The 13,175-nt window shown below is 41.1% G+C and overlaps 1 protein-coding gene across 1 annotated transcript in view; it reads right to left on the bottom strand.

The window, feature by feature from the left end:
• tgm1 (transglutaminase 1, K polypeptide) overlaps positions 1 to 5,975 on the bottom strand; it is a 33,077-nt gene extending 27,102 nt beyond the window's left edge. Inside the window, exons 1-2 of the mRNA XM_060937704.1 lie at positions 5,920 to 5,975; positions 3,024 to 3,086 (exon numbers count right to left, since the gene is read on the bottom strand). Of these exons, the coding sequence (XP_060793687.1) occupies positions 3,024 to 3,085 (62 nt within the window). The 5' untranslated portion in view covers position 3,086; positions 5,920 to 5,975. The remainder of the gene's footprint in view (positions 1 to 3,023; positions 3,087 to 5,919) is intronic.
• Positions 5,976 to 13,175: the final 7,200 nt, after the last annotated feature.

Below are 13,175 nucleotides of genomic sequence, written 5' to 3'. Positions count from 1 at the left end.
ACAAGCAAAACCCAATCCCGAAATAACATTTGATTCAGTCGTCCATTTCAGCAGCACTAAACACAGTATTAGCAGACTGTGGCAGCGGGGGCGTGGTCAAGCGCCGGTCTGTGACAGGAGGGCGGAGTCAGGGAAGGTAAGTGGCAGAATCACTACACCTGATGTCAATTAACCTGTGTTTGTGTGTGTGTGTCTTCCCAGTGACCGCGCCCTACTTAAAAGAGGGAGAGCAGAGAAGCTCATCCCCGAACCAGACGCCAGTTGTGTGTGTGTGTCTGTTAGTCACTGGATGTTTCACTGAAAAGTGTGTTACTGTAACAGTTCTACCGAAGGGTGGAGCACAGAGGACGGCAGAACAGAGATCAGGTTCGCAAACACGGCTTTTATTGCCACACTTTTCAGCGAAACATCCAGTGACTAACACAGACACACACACACAACCGGCGTCTGGTTCGGGGATGAGCTCCTCTGCTCTCCCTCTTTAAGTAGGGCGCGGTCACTGGGAAGACACACACAAACACAGGTTAACTGACATCAGGTGTAGTGATTCTGCAACTTACGCGTACCTTCCCTGACTCCGCCCTCCTGTCACAGACCGGCGCTTGACCACGCCCCTGCTGCCACACAGACTAAGTCTCCGTCAGCTCTGAATGACCTGGTACTTCCTGGTAGCCTAAATTAGTGACTTTTTTCTTGAAAATTTCGAGTTTATTTTCTCAAAACTTTTGACTTTTTTCTCGAAAATGTTGATTTTTTTCTCGAAATTTTTGACTTTTTTCTCAAAACTTTTGACTTTTTTCTCAAAATTTGACTTTTTTCTCAAAAGTTTTGAGATTGTTTCTTGAAATTTTTACTTTTTTCTTGAAATTTCTGACTTTAATCTCAAATTCTGAGTTTCTTTCTCAGAAATTTAAAAAAATATATGTATTTCTTAGTGGCACTATCACTCTTCCATATTTACCACTGTCTTCCAGACACAAAAATTGATACTTCTAATGTTTAAAAACTCATGACCTTTACCACACACACACACACACACACACACACACACACACACACACACACACATCTAATCATACATGCAAAACCAGACAATGTATTGCGTGCATACAGAATTTAGTCTCATGGTTGAGAATCTAAATGTTTGATATGTGAAATGATGCCATTAATGTAGTGTGATGTGGCACATGAGCAGTGTTAGTTCATTACACACTTGCTCATGAAGGTTAAATTGCACAAATTGCTTAGACTCTGAGCAATATGATTTATACCTAAAGTGTGTCCTTGTAGTTGATACACAAACTGAGAATTCCAATGTTTAAAACTCTTGACTTCTTTTGGACATGCATGTAAAGGATGAGAAATTACTGAAAGAGATATTACATGCATTTTGCCATTATACATAGGAGTAAAGAAATTCTCAGTTGCACGTTTACACAGCACATAAAATGAGTTATGGTACTCTTGAAGGTTACATGAACAGGTGAAGCGTAAAGATTAGTCAGTAAATGTCATTTTATGCAGTCATTGAGCACAATGAAAATTACATGTTTGTCATGAGCCAAATGGCAGCAGGTGTTGGCTAGACCCAAAAGTAGACTCACATGCACCGGAGTGAAAAAGGCTGGTCTTTAATCTTGATCGTGAAGGACTGGACGAGAGAAGCAGCTGACAGGAGAAATACCGAAACGGAGAATTAGGGGGAAACGGATACTAGTGTCAAACTGGAAGAGATGAAGTGTCAGACAAGCGTGGAAGCAAGAAAAAAAAAGGTCACAAAGTCTAGAACATAACCCCACAGCAGGAAAAGAGCTCTCGGTGCAAAAACAAAAGTTTAAAAGTTCAGGCCTGAGTTTCCCAAAAGCATCACTGCACAAAGATAATCATTAAATGGTAGAGTGAGCAGCACAATGAACTCTCTCTCTCTACCCCCTAGTTAAGACGCTCTTAGCATTAAGAGGCTTTTGGGAAGCCCACCCCAGAGCACTCCTGTGTCGGGAGAAATGCGCTCACAGTCCCAAAAACAAAAGGCAAAAAGTAGTCCCACAGAAAGAGCAAAGTAATTCTACAGCACACAGCAAAGTAGCAAAATAACAGACTACAAAACAAAAAGGCGAAATACATATTCTGAGGTGAAGACAATCCTGCGCCAAGTGACTCTGAACGGAATAATATAGAGCGGTGGATCAGCTGAAGAGCGACAGGTGTGCTGGCTGCAGTGTGGGGAAGGCTCAGGGAAAACCAGGGAGTGGAGTAAAAGATCGGATCAGGACCTAGATGGTCCCGCAGTGGCGGCTGGTGAAAAAAATTCTTGGTGGGGCTGGTGTGCCAATAGATTTCCCTGCCTAGTCCAGTATAAGCATTCAAATGAACAGTCAGAAAATGACAACAATTCCACAATAATAATTTAATTTCCTTCTCAAAATCAGCAGTTTCACAGATAAATTAACAATTTACAGCTATATTAGGCTCCATTTATGCTTTGGAAAGGAACGGTATCAAATACAGTACAATACTCAAGTTCTTACACACACACAAATCAACTGTGTGTGTGTGTGTGTGTGTGTGTGTGTGTGTGTGTGTGTGTGAGAGAATGAGTGAGAGAGAGAGAGGAAGAATCACTTTCTTCATATCCCCGCATTGCTAGTTCAAATGACCTGACTAATTTCACCTTCAAATGAACTGCTAATCCTAGAGGTTCACATACTTTTGCCACTCACAGCTATGTAATATTGGATAATTTTCCTCAATAAATAAATGACCAAGTATAATATTTTTGTCTCATTTGTTTAACTGGGTTCTCTTTATCTACTTTTAGGACTTGTGTGAAAATCTGATGATGTTTTAGGTCATATTTATGCAGAAATATAGAAAATTTTAAAGGGCTCACAAACTTTCAAGCACCACTGTATGGAAGGAGTCTCCTGTGTCAGCACTTTATATCAGTTAGTTACTGTTACCACCTGATCTAATAACACCACGTCCTTACCTATCTGCTGTTGGTAGTGTGTCTACAACATTACCTTCTGATGAAGAAGGAGAAGCCGCTGACCAGGAAATTAATCCATCTGATTCCTGACAACATGCTAAAGAAGCAAAAGTAATGATTCAGTTGTGACAAAGTAAATTATTTAAGCGTGTGGGTGGTAACATCATAAGAAATTTGGTCCCAGATTAAAAAAAAAAAAAAAGATGACAACGATGACACAGTTATAAAAGTTAGTTATTTTTAATCATGCTATCTGTTATCACCCAGATGAGGGTAGGTTCCCTTTTGAGTCTGGTTCCTCTCAAGGTTTGTTTTTCTTGTCGGCTGAGGGAGTTTTTCCTTGCCACTGTTGCCACAGGCTTGCTCATCAGGGATAAATAAATTTGTTAGGGATAAAATTAGCTCATATGTTTAAAGTCTTTATTTTTCTGTAAAGCTGATTTGTGACAATGTCTGTTGTTAAATGCACTATACAGGTAAACCAATGACTTGACTTGAATATATTCCTCTGTGATGTTTGCTAGAAGATTTGGGTAGCATCATTTGGTCATCAGCTTTCAAGGCCAACTAGGCTCAAAATTCAGCAGAATTAAAACCAGAAACCACAAAATACTACTAACATCCACAATTCTGCTGTAGATTGTTGGATGGACTATGCTTTGATCTAATCAGTAACAGAAATCTTGAGTTCCAGCAGGATTCCTCAGATTATTGTTAGCCAGAAAATCTCAGCAGCCTATCATGGGAAGGGATTTACCATTCGAGTGCTAGTTTAGTTTAGTTTAATTTATTTGTCACATAAAATATAGATTACACAAAGTATAAATTTCAACAAAAAAATAAATATATACATGTGTATAACAAAAATAGGGAAAAAAAGAAATAGATACAAACGTGACAGGAGAAGAAAACAGGGCGTAAGCCCCAATTGACATTCAACCCCCACAAATTACAAAAATATAAAAACTTATGACGCATTTAGGATAGTAAAAAAAAAAAAATTTAATTTGCTAATTTGCCAGTTTGAGTGTCCAGTGACTACATTTACATGCACATCCAAATCGAGCTGCTGTCGGTAATCGAGCTGAAGGTCCCAGCAAGGGTGCCAGAGAAATCCAATCCTACATGCACACGATGAAATCGAGCTATTGTGTGAGGTGCATTGTGCACCCGAGCCACAGGTGGCGCTACACGCCCCATCGTGTTGGTACACTTCCGGTTGTCGTAATGAAGAAGAGCTATTCAAGCGTATAAACAAAGTTATCAGCAGTGTTGCCAGATACTGCTGACGTTTTCCAGCCCAAAACATGTTCAAATCCGCCAAAATGCACTTAAAACCGCCCAATCTGGCAACACTGGCAGTTCTGTGTTCACAAGTTCCGTGCTCAAGCTGTTAGGCTTGCTCTAACAGACTGTATGGCTACAAACTGTCCTGTGCAGACCACTGTTTTGTAAGACAACTTATTTTGCACAATTGTATATTTTTCTAAAGTCCATTTTTTGCTTACAAAATTTTTTTTTGCTTACAGTTTAACTTATGTCTTAATAAACACACAAAAAGTTCAATTGTTTTGCTTTTATTGACATTCTTCAGATGTTGGACATATATATACACACCAGGGCCGTGCAAAGACCTTTGGAGGGGCAGGGGCTCAACATTCAAAAAAGGGCACTTGGAACAAATTTTTCACACAAGTTAACTTTATTCAAAACTAAATTTCAATTGCAACTGAACATTCTGTGTGTCTTGATAGAATATGTTGTGGACGTCGTCATTCAACCTTAAGTTTTCGAAGCTGCTAGAATATGTTATTAACGCCGTCGTTCAAACTCAAGTTTCCGAATCTGCCACGTTAATGAAATGGATGGAGCAAACGGTTTAAATATAGCCTAGGCGGCTTCATTAAATGATAATCAACCCTACGCATTTACTGTTGTGTTCTAAGCTGCACAATATTGCAGCATGTTCAGATAAGAAATGAAAGGAGATTTTCAGTGTGACCTTACCATGCCGTTCCTCGCACTGTCTCCCACTGTCAACCGCCTGCATGCGCTTTCTGCACGGAGGCTCACTGAATGCATGACGTCATGGATTGATGCCCGCATTTACATAGAAAAATGTTACTTTATAAATCTCTTATTGCATATATTATTGTCAAATTGTAGAGAATATTGATGTTGGAGCTAACTTATCTTTTACAAATATTAAAAAAAAAAAAACAGTCCCTATGAAAAGGGCACTTTGGACAGCAAACAGAAAAGGGGCAGGGGCTAGAGCACCTGTAGCACCGGTTCATTGCACGTGGGTGACACACACACACACAAATACAAAGACTTGTTTATGTACACAATTCACAGCTATGCAACAGCTGTACAGATGTATTTGGTGATACAGTAAGTGAGCTAAATTTTAACAGTGCAAACAATGCCACAAAAAGAAAAGATTCATGCCGTTGTCATGATTCGTTGTCATGCCGACCGAGGCTGTTGTGTTTCCCGCTTGTGGTCTCGTCACTCGTCACTTCCGGAAGGGGCAGTGCTGAAGTAAGTAGCTCGAATACGTAGCTCAATAGGGTATACATGCACTAAGTAGCTCGGCAGAAATCGCATAATCTAGGTCGTGTAGCTCGATTCCGAGAAATCAAGTTCGGTTCAATTTCAGCCGAATTAAGGTGTATACATGGCATTTTGAACTTTGATTTCAGTCGAGCAACGGCAGAAATTCGATTCTCTCTATGTGCATGTAAACGCACTGAGTGTTCCAGTGAAAAACTAGCTAAATTAGTATAAATACATCTTATCTATTAGGGCAAAAGTGTTCATTTTTGTGACATGATTTTTTTCCTCCTCAGGTACTTCAGTTTGACTTAATATTTTTTTTCAAGCAATGATGTCTTAAAAACAGGTACCGTATATAGATTTGCTCTTACCTGACTCTTAGCGTCTCAGTGTATTTCAGAGAATAGTGGACCAGGATACCTTTCGCTTTCTGAAATGGTTCTCCTCTCACTACCACATTCCTGTTTGTTTTTTTTATATCTACACGCGCGCGCGCACACACACCGACTCCATATTTGTCCCTCCCAGTGAAATGTCTCAAATACAGGGTGTGAACTTTTTAAAAAGAAAAATTATGTCTTATAATTACACCAAACTGTGAAAACATTATCACGATAATTAGTCATTCATTTTTAACCCGGTGACCTGTGCAGGTCAGGAGTTTTGAATCTAAAGTGATTTGTTTTAGAGTAATGCATTCCGACTTTCTGGATGAAAATGACAAAACAGTTATCCCCACAGCACATTTACAGTATATTACATACGTCAAAGTCAAAAATTTTCTTCTGTATTACATGTAAGGTTTCACAGAAGCTTCAGGTGCTGACAGAGGTGTAACCACACATAAATTTCAGGTGGGAATGAGGAAATACACTGAACAAAATCATGATAATTTCTGCAATTTGTATAGTTGAAAGGAGTGACTCATTCATGCTTTCCACTGCATTTTGGAGTGTGATTGTGTATGCATTCATGCACACAGATTAGTATGCATTCAGCCACAAGAGCCTGTAGTCTATTACAACAATAAAGTGGGACTACATCTGGAATGCAGTGTTCAGCAAGTACATATACTGCTGAAAATGATTAAAATAACATGATGGCAACTAAAAATAGACCTATCCTTCTGTTATAAATATAGAGGAATAGTAATAATGACTTTGTTGATCATTTCTGAATGTAATTTTAGCACAAATGTTACACAAAACAGTGTTAATCAGCTTTGCCATATGTGTATCTTAGGTCAGAGATTCACCGTCTCTTCCTCTTGCCCCCAAACGGAGCGATCACACTCTCGCAGATCAGTCCCTTCGTGCCACCCAGAATTCTGGGGCAAATCATGAAACAGACAGGAACCCCGAAATTAGTTTCACCGTCTTTATTTCACAATTTCGCCAAAGAAGAAAAAAATACAGAGAGCTTTTATATGTCTGTCTGTGTGTGTGTGTGTATGTATGTGTGTGTGTGTGTGTGTGTGTGTGTGAGTGAGTGAGTGAGTGAGTGAGTGAGTGAGTGAGGGTGTGTGTATGTGTGTTGATATCTGTAACTGGGTCAGTCTGTGAGCACTTATCAGCAGTTCTGCTCAATGTTGACTGAGAAAAGAATGCATGTTGGAGAGAGAGAGAGAGAGAGAGGCTGTAGTGATCATATTGAACCTTCTGTATGTGTGAGTGAAACCTTGGATCAATAATAAGCATAATGTTCTTCCACATTTCATATCAATAAGCAGAATGTTCCATTTCATATCAATAAGCAGAATGTTCTGATAGAATGTTCAGAAAGATATCAATATTACGCACAGCCTATTCTTGATAACACAGAGCAATGTGTCCTTACGACAGTAATGGAATTTTTAAACAAAAATACTGTGTCTAGCTGAACAGAAGGTCACAGAATAAATTAATGCCTTCTTGGTCATTTTTAAACAAAAATACTGTGCCGCCCACCTAAACACACTTGTGAGCCTTAAATGTTTCAGTTTACAAACACCAGGCTTCATCAGTTGGTAATACGGCAGAGAATAATTAAATGACAGTGACCTTTATTGTAAGAAGTGTCAATTAAATATGTGCTTTATAGGTATGTGAGGTTTAGTTTCTGGGTGTGGTTCTTTGTTTTCTGTTGAACAGAGAGTCACAGAATAAATCCTTTACAGTGTATAATGTTAACCCCTAATGAACAAAGGAGCAGGCGCACTCAACTCCAGTTACCAGGCCCGCCGACAGGGGGGGACAAACGGGTATGTTGTCCCGGGCCCAGGAATGGGGAGGGCCCAGAACTGGGCTCTCATGAAGTTGCGATTATTTTATTTCATTTCAAAATGTGTTGATTTGGGGGAGAAATGTGCTATATTTGCATTCAATAAATGATTTGTACACTCAAAAAAAAAAAAAAAACATTGGATTTACTTAACCGAGTTATGGCAACCGGTCCCACGAAACTGTGTTAATTTAGATGTATTGAATACAGTTATGTTGAGTTTTTCAACACATAATTGTATTCAATACATCTAAATTAACACAGTTTCGTTGGACCGGTTGCCATAACTTGGTTAAGTAAATCCAATGTTTTATTTTTTTGAGTGTAGATCTTTTGCCTTTATTGTCTTTGAAAAAGGCGTCAAGAACCCCCTACCACCCCTAATGCAAAAATGGTTTGGTCTGACTCTTTGATTAAGGGGAAAAAAAACGACATCGTTAGATCATAGCGCTTCGACAATCAGCGTGCGTGCCATTTGCCAACATGCACAAGTCAGGAGCACAGAAAAGAAAGGAAAAGAGAAAAAGAGAGGAAGAAACCAAGAGACTCAGGGGCTCACTGCATAAATATTTTACAAAAGATTCGGATGCAGCAGGTACTAGCAAAGGCAGTGGGGCAGCAGGGTGTGCTCCGTTTAATATCGGAAAAGACCAAATGCGCGACAAGACTGATCCTTTATTGATATCGAGCAATGCCAAATCTGTCAAATAGGGATGACGTGCAAGAAAAACATGAAAATAAATAGGCCTAACAAAAGAAAATATGGTCACATGCCCTATAGCCACATATGCTATGTAGTTGAACAGTTTAGGCTAAATAAAAATAGTGGGCCTATGCCTATACAAAAAATAAATGGCATAGCATCGGCTAACAAACAAAATATCTGCGCATTGCCTATAGCCACTTGTGGTTTGGTAAGTTGTTGAATTTATTTTAAAAATAATAATATGTTAATACAATAAAATAAACGGCATGGGCCTATGCAGGCCCGTAGCCAGCATTGTGGAGGGGGGGGGATCTTTTTTCCCCAAAAGTGGACTTCATCTGGCCCCCTACTCCCGTACCCCCCAAATACACGAGCACACTTCAAATCTTCTAATTTAGACATTTTTTTATTCGTTATAAGTTCTCTGTTGTCTAACTTATTATTGTTATCTTCCTACAACTGTGCTGTGACTTCATTGTCTGTCTCTGTTGCTCACCTCAGTTGTCTGTTATTTCTCTTTTCCATTGCCTGTCTCTGTTGCTCTCCTTTATTGTCTATCTGTTGTTTCTCTCTTCCATTGCCTGTCTCTGTTGCTCTCCTTCATTGTCTGTCTGTTTTTGCTCTCCTTCATTGTCTGTCTCTGTTGTTGCTCTCCTTCATTGTCTGTCTGTTGTTGCTCTCCTTCATTGTCTGACTCTGTTGTTGCTCTCCTTCATTGTCTGTCTGTTGTTGCTCTCCTTCATTGTCTGTCTCTGTTGCTCTCCTTCATTGTCTGTCTCTGTTGTTGCTCTCCTTCATTGTCTGTCTGTTGTTGCTCTCCTTCATTGTCTGTCTCTGTTGTTGCTCTCCTTCATTGTCTGTCTGTTGTTGCTCTCCTTCATTGTCTGTCTCTGTTGCTCTCCTTCATTGTCTGTCTCTGTTGCTCTCCTTCATTGTCTGTCTGTTGTTGCTCTCCTTCATTGTCTGTCTCTGTTGCTCTCCTTCATTGTCTGTCTGTTGTTGCTCTCCTTCATTGTCTGTCTGTTGTTGCTCTCCTTCATTGTCTGTCTCTGTTGCTCTCCTTCATTGTCTGTCTGTTGTTGCCCTCCCCTCCTCTGTCTGTCTGTTGTTCTCTTCTTCATTGTCTGTCTCTGTTGCTCTCCTTCACTGTCTGTCTGTCATTGCTCTCCCCTCCTCTGTCTGTTGTTGTCTGTCTCTGTTGCTCACTTCAGTTGTTGTTTATGGCATCAGAACACTCCTGATCTGCCCATGCTTTAGCATAAAAAACAACAATAATTTCTAATTGAGATAAATGTTTCAAGTAATCCTGAGATTGAAATAATATCGCACAGCCCTGTAAGGACAATTAATTTAAAAATGCCCAAATGCAGCAATAGTGGGTGTTTTCACACACACTGGTCTGAACATTTTCATTTTTCAGCTAGTGCACACGTTTCTTTTCACTCTGATCCAAATGCCAAACCACTGACAGGGTGTCATGTTACCATGATGCCATGTTACCATGACGACTGAAAAACACGTGCTCTTAAAGTCTCGCATTTTACTGTCTTCACACCACACCACAGCTCCGATTTCCCAAGCTGAAAAAAAATAAAAGCAGCCCCAGGTCCGACGCTACTAGTACCTAGCCATCGAGCCACCTAACTCATCTCTGTGTGCGCGTGTCACTGACACACATAGACTGACGGACGGGCTGACGCTACCCCCCACTGATCACTCTGACAGATCGATCTACCACTACTGCTGTAAACAAAAGAAAAACAAAGTCCTGCACTCAGCACCTTACCCATTTTGGCCCTTTTTTGGAACATGGCGCCAATATTTTGGGACAAAGTAGCAGCAGATTTCTTGCGTTTTCTGTCTTTATCTTCTTTTTTCCCCATTTTCTCTTCTATCCAGGGCTACCGCGTGACATCACCGTACCGCGAGATTTTGTTAGGCGCCATATTGGAAGACCAAGTACATGCACTCACAATATAAAACAAAGTACGAGCGAGAGTAAAGTGACACGATGGCTGATAATTCGGGTTATGTGAGTACATTACCAGTTGCAGAAAGGGCACGGTATGTGGAGAAACTGGCTGTGATTGATGGGTTTGACCCATATGATAAGACTCGGGGCAAGGGAGAATTTATTTTTTTATTTCATAATTTATTTTTAATTTACTACTTATCTGTTTTTATTTATATATATTTGAATTATTTGGACATGGGGAAAAACTATATTTAAAATCCAAAGAGGGATGGAGGGAGGAAAATTAAAACAAAAGAAAGAAATGAAATATAGAGTAGAGTATATTTGATAAAATTAAGGATGTTTTTATTCAGTAAACATTTAAAAAAATGTTCTACAACACTCTAGCCTAGTGACTTACCAGTAACAAAATAGACTTGAAGTATTCAGATCCGCTCTGCATAAAGCAGCTAAATCCTCTCTGTCTCCTGGCAGAAAGCTCCTTGGTTTGCTCCCCTTGTGTCTCAATCACAGCTGGTATTCTGTAGAAAGACTTCTTTTCACCTTTCCCATCAGCTTTGTTAGAACCCTAACACAGCACAAAAGTTTACCATTGTAGGTTTTTGATGAACCAAGTGCCTCGTGGGTTCACATACCGCGCGCTGCCGTTATTTCCCCCTAATCACGAGTTTGTTGGTCTTCCAATATGGCGCAGGGTTTGTTTACTTCCGGTTTCGGGTGACGTCAGTGAAAGGGGTCTAATGGGGGCATTACCGCCACCCACTGGATTGGGGTGTAAAGCAGTCTGAACAAAACGTGTAAACATAAACATAGGAGAAATGAACCCGTTTTTCTAACTCGTCCTCACTTAGTCTACTTTTCTCATCTCATCTCATTATCTCTAGCCGCTTTATCCTTCTACAGGGTCGCAGGCAAGCTGGAGCCTATCCCAGCTGACTACGGGTGAAAGGCGGGGTACACCCTGGACAAGTCGCCAGGTCATCACAGGGCTGACACATAGACACAGACAACCATTCACACTCACACCTACGGTCAATTTAGAGTCACCAGTTAACCTAACCTGCATGTCTTTGGACTGTGGGGGAAACCGGAGCACCCGGAGGAAACCCACGCGGACACGGGGAGAGCATGCAAACTCCACACAGAAAGGCCCTCGCCGGCCCCGGGGCTCGAACCCAGGACCTTCTTGCTGTGAGGCGACAGCGCTAACCACTACACCACCGTGCCGCCTAGTCTACTTTTCTTTTTTGATTAGTCTGGATTTGATATTGTAAATTTAAATGTGAATCAATGTATATTCATCGGACATGAACAAATCTTGAGTAATCTTGAGGGGCGTGTGTGTCCGGGGGGGCGATGTCGCGGGGGGGGGGATCGAACGAACCCTCCGATCCCCCCTGGCTACGGGCCAGCAGTAGTTTATAAACCGTTATCAATCACCCGACACAATCTTCAGTACATAAACGACATCAAATACCACAAAATGTGTCTAAAGAACAAACAACAAAAGGTGCGTCTAGATTTTTTTCTTTGCACTATGCAAGAATAAAATGGCATCTACTGTGTCGGGTTTTAGGTGAGAGCGCCTGGCCTCTATAACGCGCCCTGCTGCGCTGAAGGAGCGCTCGCTCGCTCGCACCACTTGTTGCTGGAATGCATAAAATTCTCTTGGCGAGGTGCTGTAGTCGTGGAAATGCCTGCCCGTGTTTCTCCCAAAAGGAAAGTAGATTTTCCTCTGCTGATCCATCGATATGGAAGTTTGTGGAGGAATACTCCCCTACTTCATCCACAAATTCAATATTTGTTATTTATTTCAGTGCTTCAACCGCCACCCGCCCGAATTTAATTAAATTTTTATTTTTCTCTAGTTCACCCGCCCGATCCGCGGATTATCTGCGGACTCCGTGGCTGCAACCGCCATCCGCGCATCTCTAGTAACGGAATACATTTAATGGCGTTCGGTTAAAGGTTACAAAATAACAGTAACCGCTTATTCCGTTACAGTACAGGGGGGAAAGATTCATAGTTCGAATTACGGGGGGTTCTGGGGGGTACTATACCCCCCAGTGAAGACCCAGTACCCCCCAAAGAGACAAAAATATAAGTTTTGGGGGGGTCCGATATTTTTTCTGATATTGTGAAAAGGAATATATAATTCAAATCAACTCCCATTCGGCATTCTTATTGTAGGAACATTTTAATGTAAATCGATTTCAGACAGACACCCCTATTGTGGACCGTACCATTTTTAGTCACCGCAGCGCTAGAACGCGCTAGAGCAGGGGCTTTCAAAGTGTGGGAGAGTCAGCCCCCCCCTCAGAGAGCAAATAAACAACAGCGCCCCCCTCCCCCCACCACACACACAATTTTTTTTGTTGCTATACTTAATGTTCTACGGAGCCGTAGAGGGGACATGGTGAATAAAAAAATAACAAAGCGTGGGAACGACTTATAAGGCGTGTGCACGAGATATTAATGCGCGCGCACGAGTTATAACCCGTGCGCACGCTTTGCGTTAAGGCGTGCGCTCGGGTAGTTAAAAGTGAGGGGACGAGTTACAAATCGTTCCCTCGCTTTCATTAAGGCGTGTGCACGAGATATTAAATCGTTCCCTCGCTTTCATTAAGGCGTGAGCACGAGATATTAATACGTGCGCTCGAGTTATAAAGGCGTGCGCACGGGTTATT

Source organism: Neoarius graeffei, chromosome 13 (genome assembly GCF_027579695.1).
Source record: "Neoarius graeffei isolate fNeoGra1 chromosome 13, fNeoGra1.pri, whole genome shotgun sequence".
Taxonomy (NCBI): domain Eukaryota; kingdom Metazoa; phylum Chordata; class Actinopteri; order Siluriformes; family Ariidae; genus Neoarius; species Neoarius graeffei.
The sequence above is the reverse complement of the archived record's forward strand: the minus strand, read 5'-3'. Positions and strand labels throughout refer to the sequence as shown.